Source organism: Oncorhynchus masou, chromosome 15 (assembly GCF_036934945.1).
Source record: "Oncorhynchus masou masou isolate Uvic2021 chromosome 15, UVic_Omas_1.1, whole genome shotgun sequence".
In the NCBI taxonomy this organism is placed as follows: domain Eukaryota; kingdom Metazoa; phylum Chordata; class Actinopteri; order Salmoniformes; family Salmonidae; genus Oncorhynchus; species Oncorhynchus masou.
Window position 1 is genome coordinate 52,166,220 of NC_088226.1, and position 26,278 is coordinate 52,192,497.

The 26,278-nt window shown below is 43.8% G+C and overlaps 1 protein-coding gene across 3 annotated transcripts in view; it reads right to left on the reverse strand.

The window, feature by feature from the left end:
• LOC135556425 (formin-binding protein 1-like) overlaps positions 1-26,278 on the reverse strand; it is a 79,227-nt gene that overhangs the window by 14,785 nt on the left and 38,164 nt on the right. For all 3 annotated transcript variants that reach the window (XM_064989630.1, XM_064989629.1, XM_064989628.1), the window contains exons 2-3: positions 4,487-4,602; positions 372-422 (exon numbers count right to left, since the gene is read on the reverse strand). In XM_064989630.1, coding sequence (XP_064845702.1) covers positions 372-422; positions 4,487-4,602 — 167 coding nt within the window. The remainder of the gene's footprint in view (positions 1-371; positions 423-4,486; positions 4,603-26,278) is intronic.

Sequence of the window (26,278 nt, forward strand, 5' to 3'; positions counted from 1 at the left end):
CTCCCTCCTTCCCTCCCTCCCTCCCTCACTCTCCCTCCTTCCCTCCCTCCCTCCCTCACTCTCTCCCTCCTTCCCTCCCTCCCTCCCTCACTCACTCTCCCTCACTCGCAGACCTTTGATATCATTCCTGTGCGATAGCAGCCAATAATGTCTACGTCAGAGTCAGATATCCTACACAGCTGTAGGACTTGCTAACTCTTGCTGACTTGTTACTCTATTCTATGGAAGCAATTAAACATTTAAAAAGTGCTGTGTTGCCATGGCAGTCTGTGTTTGTGGTGACCGGTCTAGTGGAAAGGCCCAGTGTGTGATAAGCTGACACCGTTCACAGGTTGTTAACCATTTAATATAAATGGGTCTAATCTACTCACCTAGGTTCATCATCTTTGGAGCGCTTGGGACAGTACTTCTTAACCAGGTTCCTGTGAGGAGAGAGGATACATATGGTCAGAGACAGAGAAGAGACAGACAGAACAGACAGCAGCCTTTTTTACTCCCCAAGACAGGAGCACATTAACCAAAATTACAGCTCTTTCTTCATTTCAGTATTTCCTTCTGTATGTGAATATGATAAAATGATTGGCTGAGATAGCTCAGTTTCTCGCATTCAGACGCTCCTCAGAGAGAGACTAGATAAAAGTAGGTCAGACCGACACAGATAACCTGGTACTGTGTGATATTCCTGCACTCTCCTCGGTTGTTCCCTCCAGAACACACGCAGGAGGAGCAAAACAAAAGACATGTTTGTCTTTGATAAAGTAGTCCCTCTGGAGAGGGGCTCCTGTAGTGTGGGGCTGTGCTGTGGGGCTCTTCAGGCATACAGTGCTCAGGTTCCACTCGCTCTTTAGGGATGAATAGAGGAGGAATACAGAGAGGTTTTCAGAACTCGCCGCCGCCCTGCCCCCTCCTCCAATCAGTCCCCACTGAGACCAACTAATGAAGGGGCTTACACCAAACAGCACTCGGTTTCCCAGTCCTGGGAGGCAGGGGAGTGGCTACACACACACACACACAGTCCAGGGAGTCAGAGACTGGGGAGAAATACGTCCACAGAAACGGTAGAGAGAAGGAGTGCTGAAAATGGTAGCAGCGTGAAGCCGATCACCATGTAATGCACGTTTTAAGAACGCATGAGGGCGAAATCACGGAGCTCTTCTTCAGCACATGATTCATAGCTGGATATTCACTGGGTTACACACGCCGTGACTAAACATTCCCAGTTTAGTCGTCATTCAGACGCATCTCTTTAAAATAATCCTCAGCATATTGGTGCTGTAACTAGGCAACACCCAAAGGAGGAGGAGGGGGGGGGGGGGGGGTAGAGCCTGGTGGGGGTGCAGAGGCCACAGCTGGAGTTTCTACGTTACGACCACAGCTCCAGGGATGACCACCGCTCCATGGGGATTACACTGTTTCTAAATCGTACTAACAGAGATACTTACGGCAGGTTGCATTTTACATGGGCTAGAATGTACCTATATGCATCTTTTTTATTTTACCTTTATTTAACCAGGCAAGTCAGTTAAGAACAAATTCTTATTTTCAATGACGGCCTAGGAACAGTGGGTTAACTGCCTGTTCAGGGGCAGAACGACAGATTTGTACCTTGTCAGCTCGGGGGTTTGAACTCTGAACCTTCCGGTTACTAGTCCAACGCTCTAACCACTAATCTGATCTAACCATCTGATCAGTGCGGGATAACCTATGGTTTACCAACCCAGCCTACATCTTCCTAACCTTGTCAAACCAGTGGTCTCACTAACTAAATAACTCGTCGTTTTAGAACTCTTTGTTGTTATTTTTTTCTCCTTGGTAGATTTGCTCCAAAGGTGATAACATGGTTGTCAGGGAGGATACAGCCTTGAGGGTGCAATCCAACAGCGTATAAATGGGTTTACATCTGTAACCAACTCCAGCGTTCCCATTGGAGGGGCGTTGGCATCTGCCTACTCCTCTACTGTCTAGGGACTGGCCAGCAGCCACCTCCTAGATATCTATTATATTGATTTGTGGCTCTCCAAAAATCTATTAATGGTAGCACAACCATGTCAGATTGGGCTGAGCTGGCCCTATTGTTCAGGCTGAGTGGACACTTTTAGATACTCATCAAATCACATCATTTGATAATTATCATAGTCATTATTTCATAACCGGTAATTCTACATTGATATTAGATGATTAGCATATTGAAGGTTAATATACAGTACTAATGCATTCATGTCTAATATACAGTGGGGCAAAAAGTATTTAGTCAGCCACCAATTGTGCAAGTTCTCACACTTAAAAATATGAGAGAGGCCTGTAATTTTCATCATAGGTACACTTCAACTATGACAGACAAAATGAGGGAAAAAAATCCAGAAAATCATATTGTAGGAATTTTAATGAATTAATTTGCAAATTATGGTGGAAAATAAGATTTGGTCAATAACAAAAGTTTCTCAATACTTTCTTATTTTTTATTTTATTTTTATTTAACCTTTATTTAACCAGGTAGGCTAGTTGGGAACAAGTTCTCATTTGCAACTGCGACCTGGCCAAGATAAAGCATAGCAGTGTGAACAGACAACACAGAGTTACACATGGAGTAAACAATAAACAAGTCAATAACACAGTAGAAAAAAGAGTCTATATACATTGTGTGCAAAAGGCATGAGGAGGTAGGCAAATAATTACATTTTTGCAGATTAACACTGGAGTGATAAATGATCAGATGGTCATGTACAGGTAGAGATATTGGTGTGCAAAAGAGCAGAAAAGTAAATAAATAAAAACAGTATGGGGATGAGGTAGGTGAAATTGGGTGGGCTATTTACCGATAAGACTATGTACAGCTGCAGCGATCGGTTAGCTGCTCAGATAGCAGATGTTTGAAGTTGGTGAGGGAGATAAAAGTCTCCAACTTCAGCGATTTTTGCAATTCGTTCCAGTCACAGGCAGTAGAGAACTGGAAAGAAAGGCGGCCAAATGAGGTATTGGCTTATATTACCCTTTGTTGGCAATGACAGAGGTCAAACGTTTTCTGTAAGTCTTCACAAGGTTTTCACACACTGTTGCTGGTATTTTGGCCCATTCCTCCATGCAGATCTCCTCTAGAGCAGTGATGTTTTGGGGCTGTTGCTGGGCAACACAGACTTTCAACTCCCTCCAAAGATTTTCTATGGGGTTGATCTGAAGACTGGCTAGGCCACTCCAGGACCTTGAAAAGCTTCTTACGAAGCCACTCTTTCGTTGCCCGGGCGGTGTGTTTGGGATCATTGTCATGCTGAAAGACCCAGCCACGTTTAATCTTCAATGCCCTTGCTGATGGAAGGAGGTTTTCACTCAAAATCTCACGATACATGGCCCTATTCATGCTTTCCTTTACACGGATCAGTCGTTCTGGTCTTTTTGCAAAAAAACAGCCCCAATGCATGATGTTTCCACCCCGATGCTTCACAGTAGGTACGGTGTTCTTTGGATGCAACTCCGCATTCTTTGTCCTCCAAACACGACGAGTTCAGTTTTTACCAAAAAGTTCTATTTTGGTTTCATGACCATATGACATTCTCCCAATCTTCTTCTGGATCCAAATGCTCTCTAACAAACTTCAGATGGGCCTGGACATGTACTGGCTTAAGCAGGTGGACACGTCTGGCACTGCAGGATTTGAGTCCCTGGCGGCGTAGTGTGTTACTGATGGTAGGCTTTGTTACTTTGGTCCCAGCTCTCTGCAGGTCATTCACTAGGTCACCCGTGTGGTTCTGGGATTTTTGCTCACTGTTGATCATTTTGTGATCATTTTGACCCCACGGGGTGAGATCTTGCGTGGAGCCCCAGATCGAGAGAGATTATCAGTGGTCTTGTATGTCTTCCATGTCCTAATAATTGCTCCTACACTTGATTTCTTCAAACCAAGCTGCGTACCTATTGCAGATTCAGTCTTCCCAGCCTGGTGCAGGTCTACAATATTGTTTCTGGTGTCTTTGACAGCTCTTTGGTCTTGGCCATAGTAGAGTTTGGAGTGTGACTGAGGTTGTGGACAGGTGTCTTTTATACTGATAACAAGTTCAAACAGGTGCCATTAATACAGGTAACGAGTGGAGGACAGAGGAGCCTCTTAAAGAAGAAGTTACAGGTCTGTGAGAGCCAGAAATCTTGCTTGTTTGTAGGTGACCAAATACTTATTTTCCACCATAATTTGCAAATAAATTCATTAAAAATCCTACAATGTGATTTTCTGGAGTTTTTTTTCTTCTCATTTTGTCTGTCGTAGTTGAAGTGTACCTATGATGAAAATTACAGGCCTCTCTCATATTTTTTAAGTGGGAGAACTTGCACAATTGGTGGCTGACTAAATACTGTTTTTGCCCCACTGTACGTCTACATCTATAACACAGAATACCGTATTCTACACAGAATACTCATTCAATTAATGATGTAAAGTATAGGCAAAACCCCTCAAAACCTTTTCTATGGAACTGAACGATAAAAGCCACATTCTTACCTTAACTGTTTTGCATAGGTCTGTTCAATCTCCAGCCTTTCCTTGACAAACTTTGCATACCTCTCTAGGAAGTCGATCCCCCATTGAGTATGCTTGTCAAGGTTTTCAAACTGGTCCTGAGAGAGAGGGATGGAGAGAAGAGGGAGAAAGAGAGACATTAGGGTTGGAGAGAGATGACTACATGAGTGCTTACAGTGGCATGCATATGATGGATTAAATTAAACGAGGCATGAATGAGAACCCAGTCGTCTGACATTGAATAACAAGCACATGTTGAGTCACTTTGTTATTCCTGTGCCAGGCTGTACTTCCTCAATGATCACACTGGGTACTATCAAGAGTATGTCAAATGATAGGAAAGTTACAGACACACAGCACAGGCATACAGACACACAGCACAGGCATACAGACACACAGAACAGGGATACAGAACAGGGATACAGACTAGACACTCCATACTACTACAGATGAGAATTCCAAGGTGTCTAAGAGAAGAACCGGTAACCTATCGTTTCGAGAGTTCAACGGAAACTTTACAATTTTTCAACTTCATATTCATCATCTCCAGCAGCACCCCAACATCAACATATATGAACCTGGTGCGTTTCTATGTTTTGTAGTAAAAAAAATATTAGGTAGATAAGTGTTTCCAATGACATCAGTGCGCATCGTGTGATTTTGACCAATTGTGAGTACGCATTGCATATGAATTGCCTACAAATATGTTGTCATTGGAAAGTCATCTTTCTCTATATTTTTGACTACAAAACATAGAACTGCGCCATTCTCACATATGTTGATTTTGGGGTGCTGCTGGAGATGATGAATATGAAGTGGATTAAAAAATAATAATAATGAATGTCCCTTTAAGGCAGAACAGGCTTTACAGTATATTTTAGATGGTTTAAGCAGCCTGAGATGAATATCCATACAAGGTCAACGTTGCATCGTTTCGAGAGATGCCTTATAACAGTGCTGGGCTGAGAGGAAAATGTTGAAACCACACCACAGTCAACACAGCTGACAACCTCTCCTCATATGACCCTCTTGGCGGAAATTTTTAAAAGTGTATTTTTCCATATATAGACACATTGTGTGTTTTAAGTCAAATCAACTATATGCACTAAGCTTGTCTGATGCTTTAAGCACAATGTTTTATGAAATAATTAAGACAAATAACTAGAGGGAGTACGACCGCAATTGATTTCACTGTGCAGCGCTGGGCTCAGACTCGCTGCGCTAAAAAAGGACAGCCACTGACTGTGACTCGCCCCAATCGTCTCTCCTTCCTGCTGCAGTGACCACCACAGAACATCAAGTGTTTATCGCGTTGTTGAAGCCGCAACATAATTATAGCCATTACTGACTGAACATTTCTGCTACCAAAATCATTCATTTGTTTAGGGAAAAAAATCCCTATTACCTCAACCCTTGCTCTCTTTACGTTACACATGTATGCATCACATGCTGACCTATAGCATGATCACATCAATAAATTGGTTATAACAAACTCTGAATGCCATACCACGTGACAGCAAAATGGATGCAGAGAACATGACAAAAAAACGGGGGAATGTTTACTGGTTGCTCAGGAGGTAAAGGGGAAGTCAGATGTGTGGAATAAATTTGACTAGTTGTGGAAAACACTGGAAGATCAAAAAAGGCAAGGAGCAAGTGCTGTGTGCATATTATGTGTGCCAAACTGGTGCTGTTGGATTACAATATAATTTTCCTGAACGATTGGTACGTAAACAACAATAAATAAAATTAAGCATACAAGAGAGTTGTAAAAAATAAAAACGCTAAAGCCTTTATTACAGCAAAGACTAAAAACAGTTGCATACATTCGTGAATGCAATTTCTGAAACGGAATGATTTATTCTTTACACTAATTATTCAAGGGTCGCTTTATTGTATTTTAAAACTAAAATGCTTGATTGCATTTCAAATCATGAATGACTCGTATGCTGTGTGATGTCAAATGAATGAATGATTGATACAGTAGCCTCTATAAATATTGAAATATAGGCATTAAAACTAAACAGGACACGCTCTTAGGCCTACAGCTCAATGGTGGTTATACTTATTTTTATAATGATCATAATAATAATAACGAGAAAAGGGAGGGTTAATATTATTATAAATATAATTTGACAATTTGGAACAGTGTAAACACTAAATTAATTAGAAATAATACCAGAGACTGTAAAGCCTTCATTACAGAATGGCAAAGATTAAAAACAGCCAAATTTGTGAAATTGTTTACCCGATATTGCGGTTGTGTGAGGCTTGGTGCTCACAGAATTCTGTAAGGTATCAAACAAATATTCAAAACAGGCAACAGAAGCAGGATCTGTCTTATTTCTGTAGGTAAATATGGATGATTTATAAAGCCAGGCACATTTAACAGTTAGGGTTTCCTCCTCACTTTATTTTTCTTTACAATTAAAGACAAGGCCTGTTTCTCGTCTCCTAACTCCGCTGCTGCCTCCACTCACTGTTCTCAACACCAATATGGTGGTTAACTTTGTTATTATTCACATAGCAACATGGTCTATGAAATGTAGAGGTCGACAGATTATGATTTTTCAATGCCGATACCGATTATTGGACGACCAAAAAAGCAGATACCGATTAAATCGGCCGATTTTTATTTATTATTTGTAATAATGACAATTACAACAATACTGAATGAACATTTATTTGAACTTAATATAATACATCAATAGAATCAATTTAGCCTCAAATAAAACAATGGAACATGTTCAATTTGGTTTAAATAATGCAAAAACAAAGTGTTGGAGAAGAAAGTAAAAGTGCAATATGTGCAATGTAAGAAAGCTAATGTTTCAGTTCCTTGCTCAGAACAGGAGAGCATGTGAAAGCTGGTGGTTCCTTTTAACATGAGTCTTCAATATTCCCAGGTAAGAAGTTTTAGGTTGTAGTTATTATAGGACTATTTCCCTCTATACCATTTGTATTTCATTAACCTTTGACTATTGGATGTTCTTATAGGCACTTTAGTATTGCCAGTGTAACAGTTTAGCTTCGGTCCTCCCTGGGCTCGAACCAGGAACACAACGACAACAGCCACCCTCGAAGCAGCAGCGTTACCCATGCAGAGCAAGGGAAACAACCACTTATATATATTTAAAAAATATATTTAAAAAAAAACACTCCAAGGCTCAGAGCGAGTGATGTTTGAAACGCTTTTAGCGCGCGCTAACTAGCCAGCCATTTCACATCGGTTACACCTGCCTCATCTCGGGAGTTGATAGGCTTGAAGTCATAAACAGCGCAATGCTTGACGCACAATGAAGAGCTGCAGGCAAAACGCACAAAAGTGCTGTTTGAATGAATGCTTACGCACCTGCTTCTGCCTACCACCACTCAGTCAGATTATATGCAACGCAGGACACGCTAGATAATATCTAGTAATATCATCAACCATGTGTAGTTAAGTGATTATAATTGTTTTTTATAAGATAAGTTTAATGCTAGCTAGCAACTTTGCTTGGCTTACTGCATTCGCGTAACAGGCAGTCTCCTTATGGAGAGCAACGAGAGAGAGGCAGGTCGTTATTGTGTTGGACTAGTTAACTGTAACGTTGCAAGATTGGATCCCCCGAGCTGACAAGGTGAAAATCTGTCATTCAGTTAACCCACCGTTCTTAGGCCGTCATTGAAAATAAGAATGTGTTCTTAACTGACTTGCCTAGTTAAATAAAGATTAAATAAAAGGTGTTAAATACATATTATTTTTTTGAAATCGGCAAAATCAGTGTCCAAAATCACCAATTGAAATCGGCCCTAATTAATCGGCCATTCCGATTAATCGGTCGATCTCTAATGAAAAGGTGCCAATTCAACAGTGCACTGATGTGTTTCAGAACTGCGAAGAGCGTTCACTATCCAACGCAGGAGAAAGCACATTTGTTATATAAATAATACATTTTTCTTACGTAATACAACCATATGCATTTTCAGTATCACGTCTTAGAGCGATGGACTGTGCCGTCCCCACGTCTTCCACAATGAATCAGTCCACTCAGACGGGTGTCTTGTACACCGTGATGTTATATTTAAATGTTTAGCTACTGCCCGACTAATGAAATCTCGGTCGACTAACAAACAATCGACCAAACAATCGACCAGTTGACTAAATGGGGTCAGCCCTACACGTCACATTTTTATTTTACATTATGAAGGTTACCATAGTACCCCAGAACAGTTGCGCCAGTCATGTGTTTGTTTGTAAATAGCAGAACGGGAGAAAGCAGGAGCAGGTTAGTTCAGCTGTGTATTGACAGGGGTCGCGTTTTAAATTAAAAGGCATGTTTTTTTTTGCTTCATTAGCGTGATCAGGGACATGCAAGTATAGTTTTCCTTCACAGAAAATACATCAGTGCAACACATTTAGGCAGAAAATGTTATCTGATGACAATGAAGCTAACAGAAGGTTTTTCCTTCAGCCAAGCATGTGTCAAAACCTTGTTCATTTGCACAATCTCTCTCGTTCACATTCGCTTGTAAAATGTCCAACTCACTAAAAATGACATTTGGTTCCTCCTACCTATATATGTATAACTCCATGGAAATTCATTTATACTTGTGCTAATTTTCTTTACATTCTGGTAATAGACAACCAATGTGCTTTTATGCACGGTTTTTAGGCACCCCCTTAAGGATGGTAAGAACATCTGGATACTGTACAGTACAGCTAGGTAGGTCTAGGAGGGAACAGTGGAGCCATACCAAAGTCAGTCAGACTCCGCATACTGATAGCCTTTGATTTCACCTGAGGGCTAACCTTCCTACTTCACAGAGCTTGTTTGGAGGCTGAGAATAGGTGGTGAGAAACTGTCAGTATCATCCCCACCAAAGATATATACACAGCCCAGACCTGAGTCAGGTGAGGTGAGTAACTCCCATGCTGTGTTCTGGGATACAGAGGGAAAGAGAGGGGGATAATATAGAGGGAAAGAGAGGGGGATAATATAGAGGGAAAGAGAGGGGGATAATATAGAGGGAAAGAGAGGGGGATAATATAGAGGGGAAAAGAGGGGGATAATATAGAGGGAAAGAGAAAGAGGGATGGATTAAAGTTTCACCCTGAAGTGGACTGTCTGAAGAGAGCTCCGGTGTCGTCTCCTCTCCGCATGTCTGAGCTGTGCTGGAGGAGAGGGGGAGAAAGGGAGAGAAGAAGAAAAATAGAGAGAGAGAGGGGAAGGGGTGTCTCAATCTCTCCCGTGGCTTGTTCCCTGCCTGGGAGCGAGGCTGTGTTCAGGATTGGCTTAGGACCTAGACAGACCCACAGAGACTGACTGGTGGACACCAGCCAACACACTTCCCTTGTGAGAGAACAATAAGCAGGCCGTCCCAACGGATCCCTCCTCACTGACGCTTCACAGACTCAGTCCATATGCACACAGGGAGGGAGGAGAAAAAGAATGTGCAAGCTACAGTCAATTCCATGGGCTTGTTAAACCATACATGAAACCCATTCTCAAGAAAAATGTGAGCACAGATCATGGTCTAATACTATGACTAATACCATAACTTTACCTTCCTCTGGCTCAGGGACAAAGATGTGTTGTTCATGTAAAAAATAATCATGAACATGTAAGTCTCCGTACCCTGTAGGATCTATAAAATCAACAACAGATTCGGAATTGACAACCATTCCAGAAGTACATCCTGTGACGAGGCAAAGCATGCCAAATGAGATGTTCGCACCCGCTTCACACCAACACACAGACACAGAGAAAGAGAGAGAAGAAAAAGCAAGGGGCTAAAAAGTATTTTCTGGAGCATTGACTGTGACCAGGTCTGCCTGAGCGGGCAGGCCCCTGCTGCTGCTACATTCTCATTCACACAGCTCACTCAGCTGCCTGGATGGAAATCATTTCTCCTCCAATAAAATGGCTTCTTTTGCCATTTCAGGCTCTCCAGAGCTTCAGAGCTTAAATGCTGAGCACATGTCAGGGTCCTGTACTCATGACAACCTAGGGGGAATGGAGAACAGAGAAGGAGGCCTTGTGCCTCCAATAACAACAAGAAACAATTATTCTCACTTCTGCTTAATTGTCCTGTCTTTTCTTTGTCCATAAACATGCAGGAAGATCCTTAGGTAGCTAAACCTATTGCCAACGTCCTTTTTTCCCTATTACGACATATCATCTAATCTGACTATCAAGTGTCAATTTACGGACACGATTGCGGATGGTCAGATCATTACACCAGTAAATAGCTAACGTTACACCAAAAGAGGTTTAGAAACTGGTTACACTGCAAGTCAGATGGCTTGTTGCCGAAAATGGTGCATGTTCAAAATTATATCCAGCTAGCATTAGCTAGCTGCGTTGGCTATTAGCTCCCATCTGATATCTTAGCATTGTGTTTATCTAGCTAACACCACAGATGAAAGGGTTAGTTAGTGTAATCTTTGCAGGTCACATAGCTATCTGCTTAGCCAGCTAGCTTGTTTGTTTATTGCATGCATGTCCGGGCACGTCGACACAAGCCTTGTTATTAGTAAATTAAACTGAACGAATATTTGCAACAGGAGTTACATTTTTGGCCACTGTCAATTAATGAGTTTCTCAATACTGCACCCTTCTGTTGGAAAATGAGCTAGCTTTCTGCTGCTACTGATTATCGATAGTCCATAGACTAAGAAAGGCCAACATCGTCCCGATATTGACACGGAAACGGAATTGACCACAAATAAAGATCGGGTCAGACGGGGTGTCCTACCTTCCATTAACGTCAGCAGGTAAACCAGCTCCTCCTTACCCTCCACGTTCTGATTTCATCCAAACCCAAACAGATAGTTTAGATTTTGTTTTTTGATTATGATCCCATTCCTCTACATATGCAAATAAATGACAAACTACATGAGACGGAGTTAGTTGATCTACGTCATATTCTGTCAATGTGCATGCGCGCATAATGGACACAGCTAGGGATTACTCAGGGTACAGTGAGCACAATCCCCAAGCCCCTGCAGCATGCCTCCCAAGGAAATGACTTTACCAGGAGACTGGTGCTCTGCTCAAGTGGAAAAACAATAGGACTCCACGCGACTGTCTGCCAGCCACCAACTCTTACAGGCCCACGGTACTGTTAGAGCATGACGGTGATAAGTATCATGACCATAAAGAATTACATTAATAAAGTCATAATATTTCTATGATAGCTTCTCTCCTCCTGATTGCATAGCAAGTTCAGATGAGGACCCTATCAACCATCACATCGGGTCTGCTGTGCACAGAGCAGACACAGCTGTGTTCAACACGAAGCCTGTGTTTTGTCCCTCAACAACACCGCTCGACACTCTAACCTCCAGGGATGGCCTGTTCAGAGTTATGACATTATGAGTGAAATGGTTGTAAAGCACCCGACTCATCCAGCAGGTGACGGCATGTCTGCATGTAGGCTACAGTATATAGCAGCCACACTTCCTCAACTGAGCAAGTTCAACTCAGTCCCTGGTACAGGTGTGGCCTACCTGAATTCATACCGACAGCAGCAGCTTGCATACAAAACAATGCTAAAAGGACAATCAGGGCAGCATACGCACGCAAAGATTCGGACAGACCACGGTCACATGGTTTGTGCCATGACAGCAACATGAGGTGGTAAGGTATTTACAGTGTGAAGAGGCAAAATAAGGGGATAGGAAGAAAACCACAAGAACCTCAAGTCCCCAAAATAATATTTCAAATGGACTGAGCTCAGCAACCCACAGTGACTACTATGACGACGCCGGGTAACAACCTTGCAATAAAGCAATAAAGCCTGGGAACTTATGTGTTACAGCAGGAAGGTCTGTTTCACAGATTGATTTAACTAAGACACCCTGTGAATGGAACTTCAGTTGTTGGTGCTGTGCCATTTCCCCTCCGAGACAAGCCCGTTTACTGACACTAGCCCATTCCCATATGGGTCCCCTGGCATAGCTGCACCGCTGGGCCTAACGGATGTTTTATAGAACTCAAGGCAGTTTGAACTCAACATAGTGGGCCTGGGAGCAAAGCATCCTCTCCTCCCAGGACAGCCTGTGTACTACGAGGACAGCTTGTGTTTTCTTTCTCCGCTCACTGCTTAATCTCAAAGTGATAGTATTCTCTCTCTGCGGCAGAGATATCACAATATGCTGAATGTGGTCCAGAGCCAAAGAAGAGCTTGATTCTGGCCCAATATATAGTGGTGTTTAGCGCCAGCAATGCGTCGGTTGGGAAACAGCTTGCGCGTGCAATACAGCCAGTCCTTACAACACAGAACACAGCCAGAGCCTTTTCAGTCGGAGAAAAAGAGGTTTCAATCGACCAATGACAACATCAAGGCAAAATGCTATGGAAAGTAACTTTCTATGAGACAACCTACAGGCTATGAGCTGCATTAAGAAACTAGTAGAATTTATCTGAATAATCTGAGCATTAAAATAAATAGGCCTCAGTCTCCTATAAGCCACTGTGTTGACTTCATGAAGAGAGGAGACAACTGAGGACTTATGGCTAGGTCCAGGACAGACTGGCTCCTGTCTTATAGCGGAAACACAGCTTTGACCATTACTCCAAAGGCTCCTGTTGACTTCATGAAGAGAGGAGACAACTGAGGACTTATGGCTAGGTCCAGGACAGACTGGCTCCCGTCTTATAGCGGAAACACAGCTTTGACCATTACTCCAAAGGCTCCTGTTGACTCATGAACTTCTGTTAATCTTTGCTCCTTGCTTTTGAGTGTTGTGATGATATAGGTTACTGGTGCCATCAAAGTGCAGAATACTATTACTAATTAACACAACTACCAGCCATAGCTGACAGAGCTGGAGAAAATGTTCATGTTCCCGAGAGTGTCTGTCCCACGTCAGCTTTCCTCCATCGCTCAATACTCATGAATAAGTAACTCCGTGAGCTCATCATCCCATCGTCTGCCTGCCTGCTCCTCTCTGGCTCACCACATCCACGTCTCTACTGTGACGCACCATACAGTAACAACATACAGAACAAAGCTTCACAGTGCAATGCAGCACAATATAGCGCAGTGCAGAATGGACTGGCCAGTGATCCGGGCCCAGAGCTCACCTTTCAGTAACTTGACCTCCACACAGAAGCCTGTCACCACTAGGATCTCGCTATGGATAAGCCGGAGGGGGAACAGCAGTATGGGGGCCAGAGCACAAGCCAACAGACCGTTGGATCTGTCTGGGAGAGAGATTTCAAGCCAAGTTTCTCACTCTCAGGGGCTGGACTGACTGAAAGGAATGTATTTTTTGGTGTGAAGAGGGGAGAAACGTCCTTGGATTCCTGGATTCCCAGGAATTTGGTTGGAGATTCCCAAAATGCTAGTTCAGCAGATCGGCTTTCTCTTTTGAGTGTTCAGGTTTCATTCTCCAATGTTTCTCTTTGCAATGCCTGGGGATGATGTGTTGAGACACACAGGGCAGTGCCAACATCACTACTATTCCATTTAGCCAGCCCGGTTTTCCCTTTCACTCACTCTCTATCTCAACCAGTCAGTTTTAGCAGTGGTGGTTGGGTTTCAATATAATTTCTCGGTCTTGTAAAGTTATCCCTCTTCCCAGAGTGGGAGCCCAGTTAGCACAATGGCAGTGCACAGGAGAAATTAAACAGATGACCGTCTTACATTTCATCTCATGATGAAAGATACAGAGCAAACATAATGATTTGATGAAATTCAGTACCCATACCGCTAACATTTCAGTAAAGACTTTACTGACCATAAGACCACATTACTGACCACGCAATAACTTTCACTGAATAAAAACAAAGAGATCATGTAAGGCAGCTGCCCAAAACTGCAGACTAGCAGCAACTAGCCACAACCCCAGAGGAACACAAGCATATCTGGAAAGGAATCTCCCTAGGCCAGAGGAAAACAGCCCAACTAAGAATGTCAGGAAGTGATGTCATCACTGGAACAATCTCAGGACTACCAAGGTCTCTCTCTACAAGAAATGCTCTGCTCCATGTAGATAAAGCGGTTCGATTTGCATACACGCACAGTACCTTCATAAAGTATTTCCACATTTTGTTACGTTACAGCCTTATTCTAAAATAGATTCAATAGTTTTCCCCCCCTTCATCGATCTACACAAAATACCACAAAATGACATAGCAAAAACAGTTTTTTTTTTTACTGACATCAAATTTACATAACTATTCAGACCCTTTAATGAGTATTGTTGAAGAATCTTTTGCAGCGATTACAGCCTTGAATCTTCTAGGGTATGACTCTACAAGCGTTGCACAGATGTTTTTGGGGAGTTTCTCCTATTCTTCTCTGCAGAAGAATGCTGCACAGCTATTTTCAGTTCTCTTCATAGATGTTCGATTGGGTTAAAGTCCAGGCTTTGCCTGAGCCACTGCGGCAGGGTAGCCTAGTGGTTAGTGTTGGACTAATAACCGAAAGGTTGCAAGTTCAAATCACCGAGCTGACAAGGTACAAATCTGTTGTTCTGCCCCTGAACAGGCAGTTAACCCACTGTTCCTAGGCCGTCATTGAAAATAAGAATTTGTTCTTAACTGACTCGCCTAGTCAAATAAAAGGTCAAATAAAAAAAATAAACTTGGCTTGTGGGCTTAGGTTTGTTGTCCTGTTGGAAGCTGAACCTTCGCCTTGGTCTGAGGTCCTGAGTGCTGTGGAGCAGGTTTTCATCAAGGATCTCTGTACTTTACTCCGTGCATCTTTTCCTCGATCCTGTCTAGTCTCCCAGTCTCTGCTGACGAAAAACATCCCAGTAGCACAAATGGTGTCACCATGGCTCACCATAGGGATGGTGCCAGGTTTCCTCCAGACGTGACACTTGGCATTCAGGTCAACTCGTTCAATTTGGGTTTCATCAGACCAGAGAATCTTATTTCTCATGGTTCGAGAGTACTTTAGGTGCCTTATGGCAAACTCCAAGTGGGCTGTCATGTGCCTTTTACTGAGGAGTGATTTCAGTTTGGCCACTCTACCATAAAGGCCTGGTTGGGGGAGTGCTGCAGAGATGGTTGTCCCATCTAAACATAGGAACTCTGGAGCTCTGTCAGAGTGACCATCAGGTTATTTGCAACATCCCTGACCAAGGCCCTTTCCCACCGATTGTTCACTTTGGCCGGGCGGCGAGCTCCAGTCTTTATGGTTCCAAACTTCTTCCATTTAAGAATGATGGAGGCCACTGTGTTCTTGGTGATCTTCAATGCTGCTGCAAAAAAAAATCTGGTACTCTTCCACAGATCTTTGCCTCAAGAAAATCCTGTCCCGGAGCTCTACTGACAATTCCTTCGACCGAATGGCTTGTTTTTTGCTCTGACACACTGTCAACAGTGGGACCTTATATAGACAGGTGTGTGCCTTTCCAATCATGTCCAATCAATTGAATTTGCCACAGGTAGACTCCAATCAAGTTGTAGAAACATCAAGGATGATCAATGGAAACAGGATGCACCGAAGCTCAACATCAAGCCTAATAGCAAAGGGTACTCATGTAAATAAGGTATTTGTTTTAATTTGCAAAAATTCAGGTTTTTGCTTTTCATTATGGGTTATTCTGTGTAGATTGATAAGGATTTTTAAATTAATTTTAGAATGAGGCTGTAACGTAATAAAATGCGGAAAAAGTCAAAGGGTTTGAATACTTTTTGAAAGCACTGTAGCCGCAGGGACAATACCCTCATTACACTCTGGTGTTCTGGGGCAGTGTCAAAAGCAGGCAGCCAGTTGCTGGGGGAGCGGGGCAGGGAGCAGGGTGGAAAATGTCACCCTGTCTAAAACACTGGCATCAAGCCCTGCCTGTAGTGAGTTTGAGAGTGTGAATGTGTGCGCACAGACATTACAGGTGCATCAAAGCTTGGACCGAGAGACTGAGAAACACATCTCCTGGCAATCAGACTGTTAAAGAGTCACGACTTGTAAATGCAATTGATTGGACATGATTTGGAAAGGCACACACACCTGTCTCTATAAAAGGTCCCACAGTTGACAGTGCATGCCAGAGCAAAAACAAAGGAGGATGAAGGAATTGTCCGTAGAGATCCAAGTCAGGATTGTGTCGAGGAACAGATCTGGGAAAGGGTACCAACAAAATGTTGCAGCATTGAAAGTCCAAGAATGCAGTGGCCTCCATCATTCTTAAATGGAAGAAGTTTGGAACCACCAAAACCCTCCTTCGAGCTGGCGGCATACCCAAACTGAGCAATCAGGGGAGACAGGCCTTGGTCAGGGATGTGACCAAGAACTCAATGGTCTCACTGACAGAGCTCTAGAGTTCCTCTGTGGAAATGGGAGAACCTTCCAGAAGGACAACCATCTCTGCAGCACTCCACCAATCTGGCCTTTATGGTAGAGTGGCCAGACGGAAGCAACTCCTCAGTAAAAGACATGACAGCCCGCTTGGATTTTGCCAAAAGGCACCTAAAGACTCTCAGACCATGAGAAACAAGATAATCTGGTCTGATGAAACCAAGATTGAACTTGTTGAACTGACTGAATGCCAAGCATCACGTCTGGAAGAAACCTGGCGCCATCCCTACGATGAAGCATCGTGGTGTCTACATCATGCAGTGCAGATGTTTTTCAGCAGCAGGGACTGGGAGACTAGGTCAGGATCGGGGCAAAGATGAATGGAGTAAAGTACAGAAAGACCCATGATGAAAACCTGCTCCAGAGCTCTCAGGACCTTGGAAGGTGAACCTTCACCCTGGTCTAACAGGACAACGAACCTAAGCACACAGCCAAGACAACGCAGGAGTGGCTTCCGGACAAGTCTCAGAATGTCCTTGAGTGGCCCAGCCAGAGCCCGGATTTGAACCCAATCAAACATGTCTACATCATGCAGTGCAGGGTAGCCTAGTGGTTAGAGCGTTGGACTAGTAACCGGAAGGTTGTGAGTTCAAACCCCCGAGCTGACAAGGTACAAATCTGTCGTTCTGCCCTGAACAGGCAGTTAACCCACTGTTCACAGGCCGTCATTGAAAATAAGAATGTGTTCTTAACTGACTTGCCTGGTTAAATAAAGGTAAAAATAAAATAAAAATAAAAAAATAAAAAAAATAAAAAAAAATCTCAATCAGCACACTCTGGCACATACAAATTGCCTGTCCTTGGTTGCAACACTCACTACCGAGTTCCGAACAGCCTCTGGAAGCAACGTTAGCACAAGAACTGTTCGTTGGGAGCTTCATGAAATGGGGTTCAATGGCCAAACAGCCACACACAAGCCTAAGATCACCATGCGCAATGTCAAGTGTCAGCTGGAGTGATGTAAAGCTCACCGCCATTGGACTCTGGAGAAGTAGAAACGCTTTCTCTGGAGTAATGAATCACACTTCACCATCTTGCAGTACGACGGACAAATCTGGGTTTGGTGGATGCCAAGAGAACGCTACCTGCCCCAATGCAACTATAAAGTTTGGTGGAAGAGGAATAATGGCATTCTATATGGTTTACATTCTAGGCGATTCTGCGCTTCCAACTTTGTGGCAACAGCTTGGGGAAGAATATTTCCTGTTTCAGCATGACAATGCCCCCATGCACAAAGCGAGGTCTATACAGAAATTGTTTGTCGAGATCGCTGTGGAAGAACTTGACTGGCCTGCACAGAGCCCTGACCTCAACCCCATCGAACACCTTTGGGATGAATTGGAATGCCGACTGCGAGCCAGACCTAATCGAACAACATTGATCACTGATTCCAACATCTAGTGCCTTCTCAGAAGAATGAAGGCTGTTAAACGTAGTAAAGGGGGGACCAACTCCATATTAATGCCCATGATTTTGGAATGAGATGTTGGACAAGTAGGTGTCCACATACACAACATGACCAAAAGTATCTACTGCTGTACATATCATTAATATATCTTGTGTAAATGAATCTAGTGTATATGTATAGATTGCATTTGGAATACTGTTACAGTTCTATTCGGGTTAATTGGATTTGTTCTTGATTTCTTGTTAATATTTTTTTTTTTATTCATGTACTTGTTTGACATTTTACTGCATTGTTAGGCACTAGTAACATAAGCATTTCTCTGCCCCGCTCCCCCTGTAACATCTGCTGAACTGTGTACGTGACCAATAAACTTTGATATGATTTGGTTTTGACAACATCCAGAAAAGAGAGGCTCAGGCTCTGGGTTGAATGTAGCGGGGAGAGGTGAAACTATGCAGCCTCCAGTCTTCATTTCCTTGTATTAAGTTGCCTGGCTGCCTGCAACATTTATGACTCTGGTCAGCTGATCCCTAGTTGTTCTGCCGGCAGGCAGGCAGGTAAGCCGGAAAAGTTAGTCGGCCTGGAGGCTGACCATGCAGAGTGCAGACAGAGGCTGCAGCAGCACCAGCACAGTGGAGGTGGTAATCCAACTCCCATGCAGAGCAGAGCACTGACTGGATCATTCATCCCCTTAAGGTCGTTGCTGTAAATGAGAATGGTGTTTGCAGCCAACTTACAGTGGCTTGCGAAAGTATTCACACTCTTGGCATTGTTCCTGTTTTGTTGCCTTACAACCTGGAATTAAAAATAGATTTTTTTCGGGAGTTGTATCATTTGATTTACACAACATGCCTACCACTTTGAAGATGCAAAACATGTTTTATTGTGAAAAACAAGAAATAAGACAAACACAGAAAACTTGAGTGTGTATAACTATTCACCCACCCAAAGTCAATACTTTGTCGAGCCATCCTTTGCAGCAATTACAGCCGCAAGTCTCTTGGGGTGTCTCTATAAGCTTGGCACATCTAGCCACTGGGATTTTTGCCCATTCTTCAAAGCAAAACTGCTCCAGCTCCTTCAAGTTGGATGGGTTCCGCTGATGTAAAACCATCTTTAAGTCATACCACAGATTTTCAATTGGATTGAGGTCTGGGCTTTGACTAGGTCATTCCCAATACATTTAAATGCTTCCCCTTAACCTCTTGAAACTCTGGGGGCGCTATTTCATTTTTGGATGAAAAACGTTCCCGTTTTAAACAAGTTATTTTGTCACAAAAAGATGCTCGACTATGCATATAATTGATAGCTTTGGAAAGAAAACACTCTGAATTTTCCAGAACTGCAACGATATTGTCTGTGAGTGCCCTAGAACAGGAGCTACAGGCAAAACCAAGATGAAACGGCAACCAGGAAATGAGCAGGATTTTTGAGGCCCTGTTTTCCATTGTCTCCTTATATGGCTGTGAATGCGACAGGAATGAGCCTGCCATATCTATCGATTCCCCAAGGTGTCTGCAGCATTGTGACGTATTTGTAGGCATATCATTGGAAGATTGACCATAAGAGACTACATTTTCCAGGTGTCCGCCCGGTGTCCTCCGTCGAAATTGGTGCGTCATTTTCAGCTGCTGGTATTTTTCCATGGGATTCTGAGGGGAAAGCAGGCTTCCACGAACGGCATATCAATGAAGAGATATGTGAAAAAACACCTTGAGGATTGATTCTAAACAACGTTTGCCATGTTTCGGTCGATATTATGGAGTTAATTCGGAAAAAGTTTGACGTTTTGGTGACTGAATTTTCGGTTCGTTTCGGTAGCCAAATGTGATGTACAAAACGGAGCGATTTCTCCTACACAAAGATTCTTTCAGGAAAAACTGAACATTTGCTATGTAACTGAGAGTCTCCTCATTGAAAACATCCGAAGTTCTTCAAAGGTAAATGATTTTATTTATTTGGTTCTGTTTTTTGTGAAAATGTTGCACGCTAAATGCTACGCAAAATGCTAAGCTAGCTTGCAATACTCTTACACAAATGCTTGATTTGCTATGGTTCAAAAGCATATTTTGAAAATCTGAGATGACAGTGTTGTTAAGAAAAGGCTAAGCTTGAGAGCAGGCATATTATTTTCATTTAATTTGCGATTTTCAGAAATCGTTAACGTTGCGTTATGCTAATGAGCCTGAGGCTGTATTCACGATCCCGGATCCGGGATGGGTAGTATCAAGAGGTACCACTCGAGTGTTGTTTTAGCAGTGTGCCTAGGGTCATTGTCCTGCTGGAAGGTGAACCTCCGTCCCAGTCTCAAATCTCTGGAAGACTGAAACAGGTTTCCCTCAAGAATTTCCCTGTATTTAACCCCATCCATCATTCCTTCAATTCTGACCAGCTTCCCAGTCCCTGCCGATGAAAAACATCCCCATAGCATGATGCTGCCACCACCATGATTCACTATGGGGATGATGTTCTCGGGGTGATGAGAGGTGTTGGATTTTGCACCAGACATAGCATTTTCCTTGATGGCTAAAAAGCTATTTTTTTTGTCTCATCTAACCAGAGTACCTTCTTTCATGCCTTTTGGCAAACACCAAACATGTTTAGTTATTTTTCTCTTTAAGAAATTGCTTTTTTTCTGGCCACTCTTCCGTAAAGCCCAGCTCTGTGGAGTGTACGGCTTAGTGGTCCTATGGACAGATACTCCAACCTCCGCTGTGGAGCTTTGCAGCTCCTTCAGTGTTATCTTTGGTTTCTTTGTTGCCTCTCTGATTAATGCCCTCCTTGCCTGGTCTGTGAGTTTTGGTGGACGGCACCCTCTTGGCAGGTTTGTTTTGGTGCCATATTATTTCCATTTTTAATAATCGATTTTAAAAATGGTGCTCCGTGGGATGTTCAAAGTTTGATATTTTTTTTTATAACCCAACCCCGATCTGTACTTCTCCGCAACTTTGTCCCTGACCTGTTTGGAGAGTTCCTTGGTCTTCATGGTGCCGCTTGCTTAGTGGTGTTGCAGACTCTGGAGCCTTTCAGAACACACACACACACACACACACACACACACACACACACACACACACACCTAATTATGCAACTTCTGAAGGTAATTGGTTGCACCAGATCTTATTTAGGGGCTTCGTAGCAAAGGGGATGAATACATATACACGCACAACTTTTCCATTTAAAAATTGTATAAATAAAACAAGATTTTTTTTTTTTTCACTTCACCAATTTGGACTATTTTGGTTATGTCCATTACATGAAATCCAAATAAATATCAATTTAAATTACAGGTTGTAATGCAACAAAATAGGAAAAACGCGAAGGGGGATGTATACTTTGCAATAGTGTCCAAGATGGCGAAGCAGTAAGACGTGTCGTGTCCCTTGTCCTGTGTATATTTCGTCTTTTTTCGTTTTTACATATTTTTTCTTCGCATATCTTTTAAAACATTTTGCTAAACCTCAGCTTCCAAATACTCTCCTTCAACCCGCCTCACCCAACGCAGCTATTTTTCTTTTTTCCTAAAGTATTTAGTATTTATATTTACTTTGGAACCGGAACCCCTCAAATTAAGCTAGCCAGCTAACTACCAGCTATGCTATTGGTCTTCAGCTAACCGGTCATCAGCTAACCTTTAGCTCGGAAAGCTCTCGCCAGTTCGAACAACGCGACTCTAACCAGAGCCAAACGGACCTATTTTTTTTATTTATTTTTTATCCCCGGATTCCCGCCGCAAACGGAACATCTGGATCTTCACAACTAGTTATTTAGCTAAACCGCAACCCCGGACGATTACTGCTGGCTAGCGCTTACACCCACTTAGCCTGAAGCTAGCCCCGCCAGAGCACCTGTGCTACCTCCGTAGCATATTCCTGGGCTACAATACCTACCACCGTAGCATACTCCTGGGCTACAATTACCCGGACCCACGACCGGTCTATCGATGTCACTGCATGAAGAGGAATAAACAGACTCACCCCATCGCGACGTCCCCCAAAGGCTAACTCTCTAGCCCTTGCTATCTCCTTGTTTGCTATTTCGGCCTGCTAACTGCTACCTTGTTTAGCCCCGGCCTACTAACTGTTAGCTTGTTAGCACAGGCCTGCTAACCGTCTGAATCGCCACGTCCCAAACACTCACTGGACCCATATTTACTCTCTTATCTCTTTCCGATTTTTTATTTGTTTATACCTTCCGGTAACCTGCCTCACCCAATGTGATACGGAATCGCTATTATTTTTAATTTTTAGAACACACTCAAGAACCTCCAGAAGCTAACTAGCTACAAGCTATTTAGTCATTGTTAGTTTTTCTTTAACCTGGATAACACTCACTAATCCAGCTTCCCTGCCCCCTGGACACTGATCACTTGGCTACATAGCTGATGCACGCTGGACTGTCCATTAATCACGGTACCTCATTCTGCTTGTTTATGTTTTATCTGTCGGCCCCGTTGCCTAGTCAACGCCATTTTACCTGCTGTTGTTGTGCTAGCTGATTAGCTGTTGTTGTCTCACCTACTGTTTTAGCTAGCTTTCCCAATTCAACACCTGTGATTACTGTATGCCTCGCTGTATGTCTCTCTCAAATGTCAATATGCCTTGTATACTGTTGTTCAGGTTAGTTATCATTGTTTTAGTTCACAATGGAGCGCCTAGTTCCACTCTTCGTACCCCTGATACCTCCTTTGTCCCACCTCCCACACATGCGGTGACCTCACCCATTACAACTAGCATGTCCAGAGATACAACCTCTCTCATCATCACCCAGGGCCTGGGCTTACCTCCGCTGTACCCGCACCCCACCATACCCCTGTCTGCGCATTATGCCCTGAATATATTCTACCATGCCCAGAAACCTGCTCCTCTTATTCTCTGTCCCCAATGCTCTAGGCGACCAGTTTTGATAGCCTTTAGCCGCACCCTCATACTACTCCTTCTCTGTTCCGCGGGTGATGTGGAGGTAAACCCAGGCCCTGCATGTCCCCAGGCACCCTCATTTGTTGACTTCTGTGATCGAAAAAGCCTTGGTTTCATGCATGTCAACATCAGAAGCCTACTCCCTAAGTTTGTTTTACTCACCGCTTTAGCACACTCTGCTAACCCTGATGTCCTTGCCATGTCTGAGTCCTGGCTCGGGAAGGCCACCAAAAATTCTGAGATTTCCATACCCAACTATAACATCTTCCGTCAAGATAGAACTGCCAAAGAGGGAGGAGTTGCAGTCTACTGCAGAGATAGCCTGCAAAGTGATGTCATACTTTCCAGGTCCATACCCAAACAGTTCGAACTACTAATTTTGAAAATTACTCTCTCCAGAAATAAGTCTCTCACTGTTGCCGCCTGCTACCGACCCCCCTCAGCTCCCAGCTGTGCCCTGGACACCATTTGTGAATTGATCGTCCCCCATTTAGCTTCAGAGTTTGTTCTTTTAGGTGACCTAAACTGGGATATGCTTAACACCCCGGCAGTCCTACAATCTAAGCTAGATGCCCTCAATCTCACACAAATCATCAAGGAACCCACCAGGTACAACCCTAACTCTGTAAACAAGGGCACCCTCATAGACGTCATCCTGACCAACTGGCCCTCCAGATACACCTCCGCTGTCTTCAACCAGGATCTCAGCGATCACTGCCTCATTGCCTGTATCCGCTACGGAGCCGCAGTCAAACGACCACCCCTCATCACTGTCAAACGCTCCCTAAAACACTTCTGTGAGCAGGCCTTCCTAATCGACCTGGCCCGGGTATCCTGGAAGGACATTGACCTCATCCCGCCAGTTGAGGATGCCTGGTCATTCTTTAAAAGTAACTTCCTCACCATTTTAGATAAGCATGCTCCGTTCAAAAAATGCAGAACCAAGAACAGATACAGCCCTTGGTTCACTCCAGACCTGACTGCCCTCGACCAGCACAAAAACATCCTGTGGCGGACTGCAATAGCATCGAATAGTCCCCGTGATATGCAACTGTTCAGGGAAGTCAGGAACCAATACACGCAGTCAGTCAGGAAAGCTAAGGCCAGCTTCTTCAGGCAGAAGTTTGCATCCTGTAGCTCCAACTCCAAAAAGTTCTGGGACACTGTGAAGTCCATGGAGAACAAGAGCACCTCCTCCCAGCTGCCCACTGCACTGAGGCTAGGTAACACGGTCACCACCGATAAATCCATGATTATCGAAAACTTCAACAAGCATTTCTCAACGGCTGGCCATGCCTTCCGCCTGGCTACTCCAACCTCGGCCAACAGCTCCGCCCCCACCGCAGCTTCTCGCCCAAGCCCTTCCAGGTTCTCCTTTACCCAAATCCAGATAGCAGATGTTCTGAAAGAGCTGGAAAACCTGGACCCGTACAAATCAGCTGGGCTTGACAATCTGGACCCTCTATTTCTGAAACTATCCGCCGCCATTGTCGCAACCACTATTACCAGCCTGTTCAACCTCTCTTTCATATCGTCTGAGATCCCCAAGGATTGGAAAGCTGCCGCAGTCATCCCCCTCTTCAAAGGGGGAGACACCCTGGACCCAAACTGTTACAGACCTATATCCATCCTGCCCTGCCTATCTAAGGTCTTCGAAAGCCAAGTCAACAAACAGGTCACTGACCATCTTGAATCCCACCGTACCTTCTCCGCTGTGCAATCTGGTTTCCGAACCGGTCACGGGTGCACCTCAGCCACACTCAAGGTTCTAAACGATATCATAACCGCCATCGATAAAAGACAGTACTGTGCAGCCGTCTTCATCGACCTTGCCAAGGCTTTCAACTCTGTCAATCACCATATTCTTATCGGCAGACTCAGTAGCCTCGGTTTTTCGGATGACTGCCTTACCTGGTTCACCAATTACTTTGCAGACAGAGTTCAGTGTGTCAAATCGGAGGGCATGCTGTCCGGTCCTCTGGCAGTCTCTATGGGGGTGCCACAGGGTTCAATTCTCGGGCCGACTCTTTTCTCTGTATATATCAATGATGTTGCTCTTGCTGCGGGCGATTCCCTGATCCACCTCTACGCAGACGACACCATTCTATATACTTCCGGCCCATCCTTGGACACTGTGCCATCTAACCTCCAAACGAGCTTCAATGCCATACAACACTCCTTCCGTGGCCTCCAACTGCTCTTAAACGCTAGTAAAACCAAATGCATGCTTTTCAACCGATCGCTGCCTGCACCTGCATGCCCGACGAGCATCACCACCCTGGATGGTTCCGACCTTGAATATGTGGACACCTATAAGTACCTAGGTGTCTGGCTAGACTGTAAACTCTCCTTCCAGACTCATATCAAACATCTCCAATCGAAAATCAAATCAAGAGTCGGCTTTCTATTCCGCAACAAAGCCTCCTTCACTCACGCCGCCAAACTTACCCTAGTAAAACTGACTATCCTACCGATCCTCGACTTCGGCGATGTCATCTACAAAATTGCTTCCAACACTCTACTCAGCAAACTGGATGCAGTTTATCGCAGTGCCATCCGTTCTGTCACTAAAGCACCATATACCACCCACCACTGCAACTTGTATGCTCTAGTCGGCTGGCCCTCGCTACATATTCGTCGCCAGACCCACTGGCTCCAGGTCATCTACAAGTCCATGCTAGGTAAAGCTCCGCCTTATCTCAGTTCACTGGTCACGATGGCAACACCCATCCGTAGCACGCGCTCCAGCAGGTGTATCTCACTGATCATCCCTAAAGCCAACACCTCATTTGGCCGCCTTACGTTCCAGTACTCTGCTGCCTGTGACTGGAACAAATTGCAAAAATCCCTGAAGTTGGAGACTTTTATCTCCCTCACCAACTTCAAACATGTGCTATCCGAGCAGCTAACCGATCGCTGCAGCTGTACATAGTCTATTGGTAAATAGCCCACCAATTTTCACCTACCTCATCCCCACACTGTTTTTATTTATTTACTTTTCTGCTCTTTTGCACACCAGTATCTACCTGTACATGACCATCTGATCATTTATCACTCCAGTGCTAATCTGCAAAATTGTAATTATTCGCCTACCTCCTCATGCCTTTTGCACACAATGTATATAGACTCGCCTTTTTTTTGTACTGTGTTATT